The 21399-nt window shown below is 35.9% G+C and overlaps 1 protein-coding gene across 1 annotated transcript in view; it reads left to right on the top strand.

Moving 5' to 3' along the window:
* Positions 1 to 21399, top strand: part of SPRED1 (sprouty related EVH1 domain containing 1) — a 78465-nt gene that overhangs the window by 37344 nt on the left and 19722 nt on the right. Inside the window, exon 2 of the mRNA XM_032229991.1 lies at positions 14652 to 14826. Within this exon, the coding sequence (XP_032085882.1) occupies positions 14652 to 14826 (175 nt within the window). The remainder of the gene's footprint in view (positions 1 to 14651; positions 14827 to 21399) is intronic.

Below are 21399 nucleotides of genomic sequence, written 5' to 3'. Positions count from 1 at the left end.
AAATATCAAGATCCATGTCAATCTAAATCTCTGAGAATGAAACTACATATGTTGTTTGCCGATCATGTTTAATTATTAAAATGAGTAAGAATTTGTGAAATTTCAGAGTCCCTGAAGTGCAATTTCCAACAAGCTTGGCTGATGGAAGAGGGTGTGAGAACTTGCAACGTGTGTGTGTGTATGTGTGTTTGTGTTTGTGTGTGTGTAATCTGAATAAATAACTGCATATAAATAGTAAGTGGATTCAAATTTACAGAAAAATTTGGTGCTTAATTTTAACCACGTCAATATTGCTAACTTGAGGTTCACTGAAGAATATTATTTTGTCCAGAGGTGTCCAATCTATGTTTATCTGGATATCTGTGTTTATAATAGTAATAAAGAATTTGGAAAATTAAAAATATGCTTAATGCTTAAAAAGAAGCATTTATTCACTTTAGTTGCTGGAAAAAAAAGGCTATAATCTAACTTATATGCAGCAAATATAAAGATTGTCTTTACAACCTGAGAAGTGAGAATCTAGGATGTGGAGATTGAGATAACTTCTAAGTAATTAGAGAAAGATAAGGAATGAGGTGTGAGAAAGAAGACAAAAGAAAATTAAGATCATCCTGTATCTCCCTTAAAGAAAAAGATAATGTTGCAACAGATAGCAGATAATAGGACAGAGGACATGACCTCAGTTACTAGCCAAAGAAGGGCAACATTTCATACTGCTTCCTGTCGTTTGTGGAGGAGTTGGCTTTGCTGTTTGATTTGTGTAAATTGCTCCAGGTCCTTGGGATCGAGTAGAATGTACACCAGGTAGATAGGTATTGATTTTGTCCTATGCATTTAATCAACTTGCTCATTATTGATGGCTTGCCTTGCTTAGCCAAGCTCACAGAGCAAATGAAATGAAAGAACATTTGGCTAAGAGATTCTGCCAATTGATTGATTGATTGCTAAGATTTATAAGGCTGTTCAGTTAAAACTATGTGGCTCTGAGCAGACACATAATTAAACAAGCAAATAAATTAATAAATAAACAATAGAGGCACAAAGGAGCTCTACAGAGGGGAATAGGAACTGATCTCTTGCCTACTCATAATATTTAAAAAGTTTATTTTTTTAAAAAAAACTTTACATTATTAAGATTTTAAAAATCTTACTGTATCTCAATCTCTGTATATGAATGAAGAAAGTGTTAGCAATCCCTGATGAAGCAACATAAGATTTAATGCCCAAAAGGAGATGCAAGTTAAGTGCGCTGTGTTTTTTACAGCATGTTTCATGCAGCAGTCCATCTATCTGCCCTATGATGTTATTACCTGAGCAAGGCTTGCCACAAAGAAGTTTCCTATCATATGCACTCAAGATACATTGGGATTTTAATTCTCAGAATTCTGAGGCTACAGGAGGGTAGGAATCAGTGGTGAAATTCATTTTTTTTTTACTACCGGTTCTGTGGGCGTGGCTTGGTGGGCGTGGAGTGGCTTGGTGAGAATGGCAGGGGAAGGATACTGCAAAATTTCATTTCCACTCCACTCTGGGGCCAGCCAGAGGTGGCATTTGCCAGTTCTCCAAACTAAAAATTTCCGCTACCGGTTCTCTAGAACTGCTGGATTTCACCCCTGATAGGAATTGCGAGAATTATACTCCTAATAAGTGATGTTGATTGAGCAAAAATAGTGATTAACCAAACAAATCCTAATACATCTGCTTGTGCATATTGCTAAGCTTCTCTAGATCATTTTTCTAAACATTCTTTCAGAGAGCCCTATTAATTTTTTGCACTCTCTAATAATACTTTTCCATGATTGTTCCTAGTGGCTTATGTATAAAAATAATTACAACTTTCACCAACAGTATCTTCTTATGTGAACCAGCTTAGTAATTTTCAATCGACTAAACTTTGACATAAAGGAAGAGTTGAATTGATTCAGATAAGGCATCTGAAATACTAACTCTATTAGATCTGTACTGAAAAAGGAGATAAACATGGATGGCCAGCATCTTACCTTTTCATAGATGAGTGCTAATTTGTATTAAACCAGATTTCTGTAATGTGCCACAAGACCTATTTCAGGTGGATAGGAAAAATAGAAAAAGACTAGCCAAGCAGCACTTTTTTAAAATATTATTTTGGGTTGTTGTTTTTTTAGAAAATGGAAGGTATTTCATTAAATTTTAGTTTTTACTGTTGAAACAGCATATATATGAAGTTGCTTAGGAAATCTGTGTTCAGAGAGTAGAAACATTAAGTACGAGGCAGCATAAGTTTAATACATTGTCATTATTATGATTAGTCACACAGACAGCCAGATATTTAAACTGGATTTGGTATTATTGTCCTCCTGTCAAATCCTTCTCAAGGATCTGAGATAGGCAGATGTTATTGTCTGATGGTATTAAAAGTTATCATCGCAGGATGTAAGCAGTTCCAAGTAAAGCTCTTTTTGCAATTGACTGATGATGATTCTGTCAAATGTTGATTGTGTTCAAGCAGTGCTCTAGTTGTGGGGGATTGCATCCAAGATGCCTGTTACTATTGGCATTGTTGTTGTTGTTATTTACACAACAATGTAAAATCACATCTATCAGTTCTTTAAGATCAGAGGCTACCCAATCCCGTGTCCCCTGCCAGTCTGTAGAGCTGGAAAGGTTAGGGACCGTTGCTTCAGCTGGTATTGGCCTTCATACACATCAAATTTTTCCGAGAACATAGGATATGGTAATGTATCAGTCTAATATATGTGCAGTCCCAACCACTGTGGCCTTTAGTAATTGACAAATAGAAATTTTGTGAATGCACAGATTTTCTAAGTGCTCTCCAAGATATTTGGGTATAGCACTCAATGTGCCAGTAATCACTGGAGTCACCATGACTGACCTATACCATAATCTTTCAACTTCAGTGTTCAGATTTGATACTTTGTGATCTTCTCATAAAGACAAATATTCTGTCTTCTGTCTTACACGGTTTAACTTGGTGTGTTATGAGCCAAGACTATATAATAGTGATGGCTAACCTTTTTTTGTTGTGTGCCGAAAGTGCATGTGTGCATGCACAACAGCTTTCATGTGTACCCACACCCAAAATGCAATGCGTGCACAATCCCCCTGCATTTCCCAATTCCCTGCGCATGCACACATGACCCCCATGCAACCCCACACAAGCGCCACCCCTCGCAGCCCATTTTGGCTTCTGACAAATTTAAAATTTTCAAATAGCAAGGTAGCCCTTTAGGTATTGCTCCAAAGGCTCGAATTACAATTGGGACAACACATGATTTATTTTTCCACAGTCGCTCAACTTCAATTTGCAAGTCCCGGTACTTTGTGATTTTTTTCTTGCTGTTTATCTTCAATTTGTGCATCTTCAGGTATTGCAATGTCAATGAACCATACTTTTTTCTTTTCAACTATTGTTATGTCAGGTGTGTTGTGGGCCAAGTGCCTGTCAGTCTGAATTCTGAAGTCCCACAAGATCTTGACTTTCTCATTCTCTAAAACCTTCTGAACCTGATGGTCCCAGTGGTTTTTGCTGAACTCAAATCCAAACTTTAGGCACAATTTCCAGTGAATGATCTTAGCAATGCGGTCATGGTGTTGTAGGTAGTCAGTTTGTGAAATTTTGCTGCACCCACTGATCAAGTGCTCGACTGTCTCGTCTTTCTCATTACAGAGGCGACATTTGCTATTGGTGGTAACATGCTGAATTTTTTTCCTTCATGCAGTTTGTGGCTAAGGCTTGTTCTTGAGCTGCTTATTATTATTGTTATTGTTATTGTGGTTGGTCATGTAGTCATCCAGATGTTAAGAATGGATTTGACATTTTTATCCATCTATCAGGTCCTTCCCAAGGATCTAGGATAAGCAGAAGTTGATGTTTGATGGTGTTCTTCTATGCTGTTGTCTCAAGTTATTGCCACGTCCACTAACCAAATCTTTTTTATCTTTCTTATCAACAGTTGTTAAGTCTGGGTGTTATGTGACAAGTGCCTATCTGTTCGAACTATAAAGTTCCAGAGCACTTTGTCTTCTTCATTTTTCTATTCCTTTCTTTTATTTTATGAGCCCACCAGTTCTTGCTTGCAGGCAAATGGTATTTCTTGAGATCTTTCAATGTATCCCTGATGCTACTTTGTCATGCCGTTGTTTGTAGTCTTATTATTATTATGGTTCATAACATAGTCGACCGGATGTTCAAACTGAATTGGCATTTTTGGTCCTTCCCAAAAACCTGAGTTAGTTAGATGTGGGTATTTGATGATGTAAAGATATCGTTACAAGGTGCAAGCTGTTCCGCGTAAAGCTGCCTTTTGCAATTGACTTTATGATTATTTTGTCAATGTCAATTAATATTATTATGATTCATAAAAATTTGAAATCACAGCTGTCAGTTCTTTAGCTGGTGTTTGACCTCCATATAACCTAGGATGTTGTAATGCAGGAGTCAAGCTGCTGGCCCGTGGTCCGGATGCATCACACATAGGCCACACCCACCCCAGCTCCATGAAGGGAAAAAAGGTGATACATCACATGACAGCAATGTGAAACTGTGGGTTTGATACCCATGTTGTAATGCATTGGCATAGTATGTATGCAAATCCAAGCATTGCGTGTCCTGCTTATTATTATTAAATAAAATATGCAGGATGTATAAACAACATAATTCTGCAATTAAAAATCAGTTTTTGATTTATAATATTTTGACAAAGTAACCTGGAGGAAACAGAGTTTCACTCTGTCCTTAGAATAGAAGTTCAGCAGATACCATTCTACTTTCTTTAGATCTATTAGAAACATAACTTGCAAATGAGCAAATACCTGGTGATTCTGTTATTCAGTACATAGAACACAATGTAATGGTATAGAGCAGGGGTCCCCAATCCCCAGCCAAAGCCCACAACTGTACCTTAAGCCATTTTGAAGCAGTGTGGGAAATGGTGGGCAAGCAGCAAGTGAGCATGTTTGTGCATTCTCCATTTGTGCCAGCGGCCAGCACGATTGCCCATTGCTTGTGCAAATGGAGTTGGTCACCCGCTGTTCGTGTGGAACCATCCCTCCCCCCTCCCAGGTCTGCAGAAGCCAAAGAGGTTAGGAACTGGTATAGAGTAGAGTAATGCCATTGAAAGGAAATCCATCAGAAATGCATATCTGTTTTTATCTTTTATGAGGAAGATGTAAAACTTAAAAGACAAAATTCTCAAGCATATTTTTATATGAAGGAACGCTGAAGGAGAATTCTCCAAGAGTAGGCTTTACTGTTTAATTCTTTAGGAAGCAGGCAGAGGTGATCCAGTACAGAGATGGATTGCTCTTGGTTCAGCCAAACCGGTAGTGGAATTCAGGCCTGGGTCGCAGTACTGGCAGCGACCCAGGCCTGCCATGCCCCCGAACCGGTTCCCTCGCCACTGCTGGCCACTGCCATTTTGGTTGTTAGTGACTTTGGGTGTGCAGGTCACTGTAAATTGTTCTGTGCATGTGCAAAGAACAATTTACAGCGAATTATGCACACGTGCATAGCGCACGTGTGGCATATGCGCGGGTTGCGAACCAGTAGTAAAACCAGTAGCAACTCTGATCCAATAGATACTTGGACTTTGGACTAAGCCTAACATAAAAGACTAGAATAAACTGAGAGAAACCTGGGTGAGGGAACAGGTCTGTTAACAGGTTGGATAAAGAAAAGAAGCAGAAAGAAGAAATATTTTGTGGAGGGAATGAAATAAATGGGTTGAATATGGTTCTAGTAATTACCCTTCAGTTAGGACTGGAACAGTTGAGAGTAAAAACAACAAAACCAACCAAATTGAACTAAAAAGGCTACTAATTCTTCAAACTTTTTAATTTGGGGGAAGGAGGAATGACTAACTTGCAGGGCATGATCTTAAATATGCCTAGTATGATAAAAATGATTATATCATAAAATGCAAGGAAAATGAAACAAATACTTATTTAAAAGCAATATATTTTTGTTTATTTTAAAATAACTAAACAATTTTTTACCCAGACTTACAACACAAATATGACTTTTCTTAATTGAGTAGTGGCACATGGATTATAAATTAGATTAAACTACATAGAAAACTTTACATACTTTTCCAGCAAATAATACAGCCTCTGAAGAAATGTGTAATAATCATGGACTTCATCAAATTGCATATATTTTAACATAGAATAACCACATTTTATATATGTAATTTTTTTTTATCTGTTAGAAAACAATACACATCATTTCGGCGTCTGAAATACCTCTTCCATTCCTTTCCATAGGTTTCTCCAATATTTTTATTACTAGCTAGACAAGCAAAAACAAAATGTAGGCAAACAATTGTTGTTTCAGATAATTGTGTTAAAACAGTATCATTTCTGAAATGTCTGGATTTATTAATTTATGTTATCATTATATAAACTTTTAAACAGCCATATCTAAACTGTTGGTTTAATTGCTTAAAATTTAATTGTAGTGGTAGCAGTTACTATAATGCAACATCTTGAATTCATGGCTATTTTTTCTAATGGAATTTATGGCATCCTGCTCTTCATAGAAGTTGGAGATAATTCAGGAACCTCTGTGGTTCAGGAGCTAGCGCTACCCACATAAAAATAATTTGTTCCTCATAGCTGTGTCCTCTGCTTATAATACCTTTGTTTTCTTGGGAACTCAAATACCTATCATAGCTCAATTGGCCCTTGTATCGTATGCTAAAATATTGTGGTTTTTTAAAATAGATAAATTGATTCATTTTAAAGATTCAGGGTTGAACAAGATTTTCATTAAAAAAAGATGTTAGCTATATCCAATATTGACTTCTGGATAACTTTTTCCTTCCTGGTAGCAAGGTACGTCATTCATCATCTTAAGTCCTTGTTGTCTGAAATAAAGATACAGTTGTTTATTTCTAGCTTTTATGGTTGTATCTTTATTCAACTGAAACCAGAACTTTTATTTTGTAAATATTTTTGACATCATTGCTAATAGAAATTCTACTTGATTGGGGCCCATTTTCCTGATGTTCATTGACAATATCTGTAAGATGCCTAAGATAAAAAAATATTGACATTCTTAAGATTTGAAAATAAACGTCCAAAACCTAGATCTGTAATCCATATCAAAACATACAGTATGCTGCTTTTTTATTCATGATAGCCACTAATCCCTGATATTAATCATTGTTGATTGAACTATTTATCTTTGAATATTTACATATTAACATTGTCTTGGTCGACAAGATAAGCTACTGTACAAAACTTTTTTTATCATAAGGAACAGTGGCTCAAATCTGAAAAAAAATATTTCCTCTTCTCTACAGATATGTATATCTTCATAGTAAATGATAATTTTATATGAAGTGGTCTTTTTTTCTGTTCCAAATAATCTAGTGGGTTGGAACTTATATTTGTTGGACTAATTATTATTAAATACACAGCTGTCAGTTGCTTAGCAAATGTTGATCTTCATTTGCATCAAGTTCTTCCCAATAACCTAGGATGTCGTAATGTAGTATTTGTGCAAATCCAAACAGTGTGGCCTTTTGCAATTGACAAATGGAAATCAGTGCTCAGTGCCATCCAAATATTTTTTTCCTTTGATAACTACTGGAATTATCATGGCCAGTTTATTATTATTTTGATGATTGATCACATAGCCAGAGGTTTCACCAGTGGTGGAGTCATGTGACTGGGTAGGTGTGACTATGTAGTCATGTATGTGGGGGGGTCAAAACACAGAAATTCACTTTAACAATGTCCTGCTGGAGCAGGGTTGGATTAGATGGCCTCCAGGTTCCTTCCAGCCCTGGATTATCCTCTGAAGCTGCATCTAGTGCCAGGTTTGTTGTCCTTCCTTCCTCTCCTTTTTCCCTCCCTTTCTCTCTCTCTCTCTCTCTCTCTCTCTCTCTCTCTCTCTCTCTCTCTCTCTCTCTTTCTTTCTTTCTCAGAACCCCCACCCCCATTTTTGGGCTAACAGGCTTTGGGAAGCCTACTGGGAGCAAAAATGGACCTCCCCCCCCCCCCACCCTGTTTTCGGCCTAGCAGGCTTCAGGAAAGCCTGCTGGGAGCAAAAACGGAACCCCCCCCCATTTTTGGCCTAGCAGTCCTCAGGAAAGCCTGCTGGGAGCAAAAATGGACCCGCACCCCGTTTTTGGTGAACCTGTAGTAAAAAAATGCTTTAAAAGTTAAAAAAAAAAGTTCCAAAGATTAGCTGTGCGCGTGTGATCGTTGGAACTGTGTTTTTTTTTTAAAAAAAAATAGTATTTTTTTACTACCAAGTCTGCAAACTAAAAAAAAACTTTTTTACTACCGGTTCAGACAAACCGGCCTGAACTGGTAGCATTTCAGCCCTGATTTTTACCCGCCTATGGAGTTGTTCCCAAGGCACTGGGCTGACCAATTTTGCCAGCACCGATCATGTTCAAGTGGTTTTGAACATGTTTTGGGATTGCTCCAGGACACCTGTTACTATTAGGACTATCTTTGTTTTCTTTTTCCACAATCATTTAACTTCTGTTGCAAATATTTGTATTTTGAGATTATTAGATTTTTTTTTTTTGAGGTTATCTGGGAATGTATGCAATCTGCCTTTTACGCTGTTCCCAGGCAATATTACTGTTACTTCAGATCCATTATGTTTGTCTCACAAATTACATATTTGAAAAAATTATATGGGATCCGTAGGTGCTCACAAAGAATTTATACAAACGCCAAAAGGTTCCAACAGGGCTATGTACAGGTACATAACCCATGAGTGTTAATTCATAGGTGACCACTTGGAAGAACTGCAATTACAAGTGAAACAGGCTGAGGTGGAAGGACTTGTTTATCTGTCAACCCCAACTGAGTGATACCAAATTGACTTCAACATTATGCTGTTGACAGATTTGACCCCTGCTACTGTTGAAGAATTTCGGGTCATCCGCTCTACATCTTTTCATATGTAATTAATGCTCTTAGGGTATAATTTTTCTTTGGGGGTTGTTTGATACAATATGATGTTTTGACTCTGTTTTTTTATAATAAAAACTATCACTTTATCTGATTTCTTCAAAACAGAAGGTTCTGAATATTGGAATGGGCATTGCAAATTTAAAGTAATTCTATATATCTTTATATGTGGCTCATTAAAACAGTTAATAGCTTATGGGTTCTTTTATACTATATTAGATTATTATTCCTATTTTATAAATGATACTAGGGATTTAATATATGATCACTTAATATATGATTTTTTCATAGGGTTAGGTGGAAATAAATCATAATTTAGCCAATCCTCATAGATCAGATTGATTCTCTACAAAACATTGTTATATTTGATTGGGGTTCTTTTTTACTTGATCCCTTCTTTGCTCTAGCAAATATATTTTTCTTATGGGCAAATAAGAAATTAAGTTTAAAATAAACTTCCAAAAGCTATTAAAGGACTAAAACTGGTTTGGAAATTGACTAGACCAGGGATTCCCAGCTCCCAGGCCACAGATCAGTAGCAGCAAAGCTTGTTGGGAACCGGACTGGGGAAGTGGCAAGCACGCAAAGCTTCATTTGTGCATGCATATGAACTCATCCTCTCCCCCACTGTCGGTCTATGGAGCCAGACAAATTGGGGACTCTCAGACTCCCAATTTCTGGTTTGCACATTAAGACAAGCCATAAATCTGCTAAAGAACATCTAAATTCCAGTGTATTTCTGTTTCCAGCTGTACTGGGAAAAATGTGAGAAGCTGTGCATATAGTATACCTGTTACATAAAAACATTAAAATGCAGAGAAAAATGTGGACATTTTTCAGATTTAGGGATTGTTTTTTTATATACCTTCCCTTTACATAAAATGCATGTTCCCACCAGAAGAGGGTATATAAGTATACATGTGCATGTATTCAACCTGTTTCTTTGCTTGGTCTTTTTGTTCCCTTTGGGATAATCATGTGACAAAAGTGACAAAAAAAGCTACCTTGCATTTTGCAGATATTGTGTATGGATAGTGAACTGAAAACTTTACAAGGCAGGCGGAAATTAACAAATAGCAAGGCCAGCTTCCAAGTTTTCTTTCCTGTAATTCATCAAAATGGATGCTGTCCTTGTCTCTCAGGGGTTGAATTTCTATTTATTTGTAGACGGGGTCATTCTTGGCGAGTGCAATAGAGAACTCCTTATCATTGTTCCAGGAGCTTTACTTTAAAACCAGTACTGAACCTCTCAGCAATCATTAAGTATTCAGAGTGGGAATGAGAAGGGAAGGAAACATAAGACCTGTTCTCAATCCTCCATAGAGGGAAGAAGCAGTATTGTCCTAGCAGATTCCTGTTCTTTTAAAATGTAAGCTCTATGTTCACCCTTGATGTTTTGATATTTCTCCAAAGGAGGATATCGGTTATCATTATATTAAAAATGGTTGATTATGAACACTGCATCTTCATGCAAGTTTCATTATAAGCCTTCCATACTTTAAGAGCATTTTATATGTAGCCTTTAAATCTGTTTCCCAATTTTGAATAGCTTGTACAATAGCAAACTAAAAGAAAATGCTTTCTTCGTGGACAACTAAGTCGAGAGGAATTCTTGCCAAGAACACATTGCATTCAAAGCATTAGTACGGGTTTGAATTTTGTTTACAACTAAGTGAAGCAATTGAATGAGTTTATCATTCCTTTTAACCTATCCCTTCATAGTCTCTCTCCAATCCTGGATATCCTAAAATATTGATTATAATTTATTTTTGTTTTATATTTTTTTTCCACCCACAACTCTCATTAATGGAAGGGTCGACTTGAAGATTAAGCTAATTCTGTATTATAGTTTAATTAGTAATATTTAAATGGCAAAAAATACTGCACCATCTCTTCAATGTTTTGTTTGATCTTTGTAGTTCATGTTCTTTTGGATTGGTACTGATTTAATAGAAACACATACAAAGCACAGTACTCTACGACGTTACGCTGTATTAACATTTATCTGGTGTTTTTTCCAAATGAGAAGAAAATATACTACTTTGTTACTTAATGAAACTTTGTAAGTTAAATCTTAATATGACAATAGGAAATAATTACTAAATGCATAATTGATATACCAGTAGTTAAGTTTCCCTTTTAAAATAAATTAAAACTTTAAAACAAAATGTTGCCTTGCATCTGGTAGGCATGCTCGCTGTCCCTATCGCCAACTCCTTAAATCAGTTGTGCCATTTCCTGGGATCACATAGGAACTGTACTATCCCAGGGTGATTCAGAATTGAATTAAAGTTATGGTGACAAGGCAGCATATCCAGTCACATATTTTCTGTGGACATCATGTTTTATTTAGCATATAGTGAGAGTATGACAAAAAAGAACCAGGGGCTGCACAGCTACCATAGGTGTCCAGAAAAGGCACATCTTTTTTAAGGAGCCCCTGATAGATACAGTGGGCATAAGACACAAGATCCAAGACAGCTTTCTGCTTTGAATTCAATATTACTGGATCCCTATTTATTTATTGCACTTTCATAGCATCTAGCACCTCTCCATACATAGTTGTATTTCAGTGTAGCAATAAACGTGTGTATATTTGTCTTTATTTTTGTGGTTTTGCATATTTAAGTGTAGTTGATTAAAGTTAGACTAGGTTTCTTTATGTTTGAATTTGTTACGCAATTGCTGTCCTGTCCCATAAATCACTGTAGCATGAGATTTACCCTGAGGAATCCTATGGGGATGTAGGGAGAAAGGAAATTTGTTCTACTGACAATTACTGTTCTGTAAACAAATACATGTATTTATTAGACAACCGATGTCCTGTTGGGTCATCATCTGGAGAAATAGTTCCTTACCTAAACAGAAACAGAATGACCATGGGTGAACAAAAAGTAATGGAAGTAGGAGCGACTTTTGATAACCTGCTGGCTTCCTCATCGAATTTCTTTATGGGAAGCTGGCAAGTGGCATTGGACATCTTTCTCCCTCCGTCCCTCCATCCTTTGAATTCTAACCAGCTTCCCCATTTATTTTGCTTGTGGGAAACTTGTGCGAGGAGAAAGACAGTGGGGAAGCCAGCAGGAACGTACAAGTCCAAGGCCAGCAGGCAGCCAAATGGCTGCTGCTGGGTCAGGGAGGAAGCAAGGAAATAATGGCTTTTCCATATCAAAAAAGTGACATTTAAAGAAGCTGACTGAAGGGCATAGTTAGACTGGAGGTTTCATAATTGTTCTGTATCCCTAATGTGAGGGCAAATTAGACATAGTACTGGTATATATATATATATTTCTACTGTTGTTTACAGGAGAATGGAACAGAGCTTCATTTAACACTAACAGATAAGAAAATGAATAAACTGTTCCCATTTCATATTTCCATTTGCCTATAAGCAGGAAGTCAGATTTATAGACTTAATATATCTATAGATAGATCTCTGATTGTGCAGAATAACATTACCTGTTATTAAACATTTCAGAATTCCTTGTCACATCCCAAGAGATCATGGTGAAATGAAGACAGATAGAACATAAATTTATTTACATTAAGCAGAGTTATCCATATACTTTTTTGCTTTTTTCAATACAAAGAGTGGGTGAGCTTTTACACATTTACAGTATAAATGGCATTGCTTTTCATAATTTGGATTGTAAATAAAAGCAAAAGCTTTGGGATCCATTGAAAAAAGTTCTGAAACATAATGTTTTTCAGGCAATAGAATGCCAGTATACAGTACTTGAAATTGCTGATAAGTAAAATTTGAGTTTCTTTTTCTATTAAAGTAATCTTGAATATGTTCCTCTAATGAATTTGCAACTTCTGCTGACTTTCCCACTGACTTTAGTTATGAGAATTGTGTAGAAGTTCTTGGCTAAATCCAATCTATCCATTTACTAAAAATACTAATGAACACTATATGTGGCCTTTCCAGTATGTTTGAGTGGGTAATAATTGGATTCTGGTTGTATTATTGATAGTAAGGTATTTGTTGTTCTAATTTGTTTACCACATTGGATTATTTTTACCATATTGCATCCAAAGTAACAATGTAGCAAAGTTCTTGAAGAAAAGATAAATCTGTTTGGTACAAATACAGTAAAGGAGAATAGAGTTAATTTCAGATTATTCTTCATTAAAATGGTATGCTTTTGTGTACTTGTGCCTTCCATTTTGAAATATAATAAATGTGGTCCTTTGCCTGTGCTTTTTGCATTTTAGTACCAAAGACTAGCTAAAAACATATTAACTTTTTTTAAAAATATCTGTATCAATCAATTTTTAAAAGTTTTTTCCCCATCTGATAAACAACAGAAAAGTAAATTTAAAACCTGCCCTTCAAGGCCCTGTACTTTATAATTAGATTACATTGAGGTGGCCTAAATGTCCCTTTCACAATCTTTTAACTTCTTCTTCAAAAGCTTCAACTTAAAATATTGGGGTGTAAAAGGATGAATACAACCTTAGTCCTGTTACTGTTTAATTTTTACTGGATGCTGACCTTCCATCGTTGTATCCCAAAAAGTCAGTGATGGTAAAATTAAGTTTGCATTTACTGGCAGTTAAGTGACTTTTTACAGGAAGCAAGTGAGCAAATATTGTGATTATCTCCTACTTAATTCATGCTTTCTTGTGGCAAGTTATTATGATCCAAACTGTGTCTTTCCCTTCTCACCAAATTAGAGAATGTACTGCTGAATATAAACAGAACTGCATCAAATAATGTGTTGCCCTGGTTACCAGCCCTGACCAATACTGCCATGCTACACATGCTGATGCAAGACAATCACAGCCAATGTGGTCTAGTAAATTTGGGAAGAGAAGATTTGTTATAGTGTTTTGACCTTGCTTGTGCAATAAAGTGTCTATCTTGGATCCATTTTCATATAAGAAACATTGGAAATCTCTACCAAAAGCATTAAGACTAGGCCACATTCTCTTTGATGATCCAACTAGCTGAACTTTTGCTGATAACAACATTACAAAATTTGCCTCATCTCCCCAACTATGTTCAAGTAAACTGTATACAGTAATACCATACAATAGCAGAGTTGGAAGGGACCTTGGAGGTCTTCTAGTCTACCCCCCTATACTGTTTCAGACAAATGGCTATTCAACATCTTCTTAAAGACTTCCAGTGTTGGGGCATTCACAACTTCTGGATGCAAGCTGTTCCACTGATTAATTGTTCTAACTGTCAGGAAATTTCTTCTCAGTTCTAAATTGCTTCTCTCCTTGATTAGTTTCCACCCATTGCTTCTTGTTCTACCCTCAGGTTCCTTGGAGAATAGTAATCAATAACAGTAACAGTAATCAATAGCAATAGCATTTAGACTTACATACCACTTCATAGTGCTTTATAGCCCTCTCAAAGCGGTTTAAAGAATCAACATATTGCCCCCAACAATCTGGGCCTCATTTTAACAATCTTGGAAGACTGAGTCAACAATGAGCAGGTCATAATCGAACTGCTGGCAGTCGGCAGAATTAGCCTGCAATACTGCATTCTAACCACTGTGCCACCACCACACTTCAGTATTCAGTTCAGATTACCAAAGATGTTCCCAATGCTGCTGACAATCATGGGATATGAAATGTTTTTTGAAAACTGTATAATTGACTAGATGGTTTGAATAATTTAATGTGGCTATGCAATGACTTAATTTAATCATATTCATTCCCACATAGAAAACTTAATTTTTTTTATCCTTAATCTGTTTCAGTAATAGTTATGCCCGTGTGCGAGCTGTGGTGATGACCCGTGATGACTCAAGTGGTGGATGGTTACCACTTGCAGGGGGTGGACTAAGCTACGTCACCATTTTCAAAGTCATTCACCAAGAAGAAAGTGGCTGTGCTGATTTTCTTATACATGGGGAACGTCTCAGGGATAAAACGGTAAAAATAATTATGTCTCTTTTGCTATATTAATTAAAGGGAAGTAACTCCATAAGAAACAGTTTGCAGCACCGTATTGTTTATACGTGTGTTTGTTCCCCTACTCTTTTCTCTTTGTGGATGCAGATGTGCACCCACATAGGCATATGTGTGCATGTTTATATACACACTTAAACACATTTTAGTAAGTGGTTTTAAATTTCAAAGTTCATAACATTTTCTGATCATTTGGAAAGTACTGTTGGATTGCATTAAAAGTGGTTGATTGAAAAATCCATTAAAATATTCCTGTTTCTTGCATTGGAGATAACCTAAAAATGGTTTAAAGTGATTTGTAATAATTAACACAATAAATGTATAAAATACATCATAAGATTGCAAAATTTGAAAGAAATGTATTGTTGGTACTGGCTAGGGAATTCTGGGAGTTGAGGTCCATACATTTTAAAGTTGCCAAGTTTGAAAAACACTGTTTTACACTAATCCATTTCAGGATAAGGATCATTATACAAACCATAGAAAAAGTGTAAGAAATAGTAAGCAAATAAATTGGAAGCAGACTAATATAAGATAAAATCTAATTAAATCCAGTGCACATTACATTATTCACTATGCTTCTAAACACTTTTTCTGTTTCTGCTTCATGCACCAATTCATACATTGCCTTTAGCCTTTTAAATTTCACGTCTCTTTTTGAGAATCTGTTTCTTTTTCTCTTTATCTTTTCTTCACAGATTGACTTTGTAATGTACTTCATGCTCTCTTTTTAACCAAAATATCTTAATGTCCTTCTTTCATACTAGTTACTTTTTTATTTAGTCTACATTCATTCAAATAATAATCATTCCTGACCATATCTCTTTATTTTGCCATACATATCCTTTTTCAGTTCATAAGGTAAATTCCATTTCAATTCACTGTGTTGTTCCTCCTGACATATCCAGCCCTCATTTCCATGGAACACAATGGTCAGAATAGTGCACCTACATACATATTTTAATTGCTTCCTGTAAATACAGATTCTTTACAGTACACTGCTTTTTACTGGAATTTAACAGAATAATATATTTTTCCATCTTTAGAAAACATTCTACCCTTGTATAGATTTTTTTTCTATTTTTTTCTTTTTTTGTTGTTGTTTGAGATCCATTATCCTCATTCATACAGTATTCTGTATCTAATATCACTGCAATCATTTGGGTTCCTAGTCAAGAGTAGTGCATCATTTGCAGCCATTTTCATGTCCTTGACTAATACATTTCTCGAATTATTGCAAGCATTCCATATATGTTTATCAATAAATGCATTAACAACCAAAGGTATATTGCACATCCTTGCTTTCTCTGTGTTGAATCATTTCCTTATTTCCTCGCATGCTTAACTTCCATCATATATCATCTTATTACATGCAGTAACCAACATTAAATTCCATATTTGCACAAATGTTCTGAAATACATTAATAAGCTTCATTATATACTTTCTTTAAATCAATAAATGTATATTTTTTGCTTTTATTCATTTCTCAATTACTTGGTGAAAAGCAAAAATCTTCTGCATATACGTTTTTCTTTTCTAAAATAATATCCTGTTACCTGCTCAGTGTCACTCTGGCAGTTGTATAAATTAGTTAAATAAATAATAAAGTTTCACTATACTTCACAAATTTAACTCATCCTGGACCATTGATTTCATTATCTTTTTCTTAGACATTGACAATATTAATCGTGATCTTTTAAATTCTATTTTTCTCATAGCACTGTCATTCCCATATAGAATCTTCCATCTCACTTTAGTTTGATTCCAAATTATTTTGTAATTTAGCAAATCATAGGAGAACTAGCAGATATATCACAATCATGCTCATACTATTATTCAACTCTACAATATAAAAATTAGCTCATAAGTTACTGTTACTGTCAACTCACAATTAGGAGGTAGATGATGCGTACTGCCACACTCGATATATTAGCATATAAAGTTGTGGATGTTTTAGATTGTTTTATTAGAAAGCATCAAAATGGAAAATAGTATGCAAAAAGAAAAAAAATAATACTGTAAAAATTAATAAAAATACTGTATTTATATCTACAGTGTGTATTGCTATCAGCATTGAGATTTTAAAAGTTGAGATAATGTCACTCTTAAGAATGTAGATTGTGAAAAAGATTGCAACCAACAAAAATCTTTTTTTTTTCAGTGAAATAATTTGTGCCAGAAAAATGAAAGGATAAATTACAAGAAATCAGAAAACTAAATGGGTTATTAGTTGCCTGTTTGGTATAGAATTCGTCATTAATATAATATCCATTTCTTACACATGATCATGCTTATAGGTGCAGCTGGATATAACTATTCACTGATTTGCTGATAAATAAAGAGCTCTTTAAACATAGCAGCTTGATGAAAATTACATTTACATAAGATTAGGGTTACAACTCATCCAGAAGGGCAGGGAGCAAGACTGGGGGATTGGCATTTGGAAACTCCCTGGATGGATTACTTTCTTTAAACGTTACCTTTAGCTATACAAGAGGCACCCAGAAAAAGGCAGCTCCCACATAACTGGTAAACCATGAGCCTGGCATGTAGTAATCCATGTAATATCTGCCCCCGAGTGCCTGTTTTGCCATTTAAATTAAATGTAGAGCTTGTGAAATTGTCTGCTTTATTCATACTCTCAGCAGAGCAGCTGCTAAATAATATAGTCTTTGAATGTATAAAGATTTAGTCATAATCATTAGTGTTAAATATCCTATTTGCTATTTAAATGTCTGCTGATTCTTAAAATCATGCAGGTATGAAGTGGTCTGTAGATACAGTGAAGCAAGGTTGGTTTGTAAGGATATCAAGCCATTGATATAGAGAGTGGGGTTGCAAACTAGATCTGGGTCCTTTTTTTGATGCCTACTTTTCTGCCCTTTTGTAACAACTATCAATCCAAAGGTTAGTTAGGGTTTCTTATGTTGTAAGACATCTGTTCCCTGCTTGCCCTTTACAGTTTTGCATAATGTTTCCACCAGCAAAAAGGAGTAGTGCACTGGATAAGAATTTACATTTGAATACCTTCAAAGTGTCATTTTAGAACCTGAAGCAAATTATTCGAGATAAATAATGTTGATAAAGGTTAGCGTGGGAATATTGAAATAATTGCTCAGAATAAGGTAAATCATGAAAAATGAGAGTATTTAGTATGGATGAGAGAAGGAGTTTCAGTGTATTGTCCAGTTCTATATTATAGTGTGATTCCCACGAACACACACATATATCCTTGAAACGTATGGTTTTGCTTATTATGCTCCTTCTTTTCATCTTCTGTCTTAAATTTTCCCACATTGTACCCCTTGCTTTCCAACTGAGCAATGCTTTTAGTACTGTTGTTCCAATATAGTCAACAAATGGCATTGCTGCTGCCATCTTTTATGGACTCTTTTATTACCTGAAGAAACAAGGAAATCTAGATTTCAACTATTTTGTCAGAAAAAGCAGAGAAAGCAAAGAAGAGAAGCTACTACCAGAGATCAAACCATAGGAGAATGAAGGAAGGGAAGATTTGGTGAAGCAGTTTGCTTGCTTTCAGCAAGGAGGAGCAGCTGTTTGTTACTTCTTCTGTAACTAGAGTTGAGCATACAGTTCAGGAAAACAATGGACATTTGCTGTTCACCAAATGATATCGTCACTGTTGGCTAGTTGTGGAGGAAGGAAAAAGTGATAGAATTGGAAAGCCACTATCTATGGTACTTCTATGTAAGGTGTGTCTTTATCCATTATTGAAGATGTACAAATGGAGAACAAGACCGCAACAATAATCATTCTCCTATCTGAAAATATATTGCCATGTATATGTTTGGCATGGACTCAAAGATTCTGAGCAGCTAGAATTTACTTTGTATGATTTCTCACAATTTTTAATAAGTACAACTTTGTTTCTTTCAGTGTAACATATCAACAGTGCACTATTATGAGAATTTTTTTTGTAAAAACTGCTATTGAAACAGTAATTAAGATTTAGCTGGCAAAAAGTCTTGCTTGCCAGTAAACCACTATCTTGTCATTGCTGCTGTTCTTTTGCAATGTGTTCTTGTGTGTCTGTGTGTATACACACACGTGTATATGATTAGCACTGACATCCAGAGCCAGCTGATTTGTTTGGTTGTGGGGAAGCTGTCATAAACCACTAATTATAGGTCAGACTTAAAAACTCATCAGGTAGCCCTGCCTTTGGTTTTTCTAGGAGTTGTCCTGTCGTTCAGTGTGGATGGACCGGTTTCCATACTTTTCTTTTATCCTACTTCTACTCTTCAGCCCTGAAAAGCCTTTTTGACTGGTTGACTCAGTCTCTTCCAGACCACCAGATACATTGAACTCCCCATCTCAGAATTCCTGGCCATCCTGTTCACTCGGTTCAGGAGTTTAATTCAAGATGCTTAAAACCATGAGTTTAAACCTCCGGTAATAAAGTGGAATGTATTTAAAAGGAAGACAACAGAGAAGGATTGTACATCACTTGATTTTTGAACCTTTAAAACCTGCTTAGCATTAATGACATTATTAAACATTTTCTTGCTGTAATGCACTCCTGAAATGAAGAATAGAACTTAACTTGAAACAAACATACATTAAAAGGTAAAGGTTCCCCTCGCACATGTGCTAGTCATTCCCAACTCTAGGGGATGGTGCTCATCTCTGTTTGAAAGCCAAAGAGCCAGCGCTGTCCGAATACCTCTCCGTGGTTATGTGGCCGGCATGACTAAATGCCGAAGGCACACAGAATGCTGTTAACTTTCCACCAAAGATGGTTCCTATTTTTCTGCTTGCATTTTTACATGTTTTCGAACTGCTAGATTGGAAGAAGCTAGGACAAGTAACAGGAGCTCACTCTCTTACGCAGCGCTAGGGATTTGAACCGCTGAACTGCCGACCTTTCTGATCGACAAGCTCAGCGTCTTAGTCACTGAGCCACCGCATCCCACTAAACATAAATTAGGAAGTGCTTTGATGTATACTGACTGTCTCTCTGACTGTTTGGGTGGGGTAGCAAGACAGAGGTCTAGTTCAGAAAAGCAATGCATTGGAATTTAAGTAGGGGAGGAGAGTTTTGTGGTGTGAGCTCACTGCATCTAGAAAGCACAAGATTATGCAAGTAAAATCTTTTGATTTATTTTGTTTTATTCGAGAGTACTTGTGACAAAATACTAGATGTACTTTCATGAATGAGAATACTTGCTTGACATGTTTTTGACGAACAATCTGCCCGGTATCTTGAAAAGCGATAGCACTGAGGAAATGAGTTTCACTTTGGAATGACAGAGACTATTTCTGGACTTGTTTACCCAGCTTGTTTAGACCTCTGTTGGAATGTAAAGCAGTTTTTTTTTCACTCTTTCTTCACAAAGCACCCTTGACATAATTGCACACTTCCTCCTTCATTATACTTCCCTTCTGAGATCTGGCTCCAGCCAGTCTAGTTTGAACAATTACCTTCTACTCTAACCTGGACAGGTCTGCTGCTGTTTTAAGCTATGTAAACATTGCCGGATAGTTCCTTTTATATGAAGCATTAAGTAGGCACGCAGGTTTCAGTATTTTAGATTGTCAAATGCTATTGCTTTTAAAGTGATGCTTACTTTGCTTTCCAATTTTATAATGAGTCAGTTTGTTGCCTGTTGCATATCTTATTTTCTGTTGCCTTTGTTTAATCAATGCAGATTAGCATATTCAGACAATGAAAAAAGCTTTTGAAACTTGTACCATTTAGGTCTTCTAGAATAGGAATTTGAGAAGCAGAGAAACAATTTTTAAATGTCATTGCTTGGCATCACACTTCTTCCATAATTTAGTGTGCAATGATTATGGAAATTTAGCATGATCATTTTTAGCAAGGAAAAAGGGAGACAAAAAAGATTGAAAATATTAAACTGAACAGGTAACCCTGGGCCCAGTTTTTCTTATCCTTAACCTATGTCACAGGGGACAAAAATCTTTGGATTCCTCCTTGAAAGATAGGAGATCAATGAATGACACTAAAACTTGGATAGATTAATCAGGGTTGTTATTAAAAACCATTACATTTTTTTTTCTGTAATTGCTCATCCTGGATGCTTTCTACATATATTGAGGGAGGGGTTTTAGTCTAAAATCGAAGAGGACCTAACAGCACTCTGGAAAGAAAAGCAGCTTGGGAACAGAACAGTGTGAAACAAAAGCAGTTGATGGAAATTGAGTATGGCTGCGAAATGGTTTGGATTTGATTCTGAAATGGTGTCCACGGTGTGCAAGGGCATAAATATAACATCTGTCTACAACTTAAAGCAACTACATCACATAGCAGGTCCATAATAAAGAAACTCCTTTGTGTTTGCATAGATAGAAAAAAGTAAAAACCTGGGTTTGTTTAAATGAATAGAATACATTCGCTGATTTTTTTCTGAAATTAATTTCTTAGGGAAAAAACCTTTTAATATACAGCATGAAGAACATTAACAGAGATATTGGAAAGCAAAGCCCTATCAAATCAAGGGTTTGCTTGCAATAAAGGCTAACCAGATATGTATTTAGAGTTATTTGTGCTTACA

Source organism: Thamnophis elegans, chromosome 1 (genome assembly GCF_009769535.1).
Source record: "Thamnophis elegans isolate rThaEle1 chromosome 1, rThaEle1.pri, whole genome shotgun sequence".
NCBI lineage: Eukaryota > Metazoa > Chordata > Lepidosauria > Squamata > Colubridae > Thamnophis > Thamnophis elegans.
This window is presented reverse-complemented; position numbering and strand designations above follow the sequence as displayed.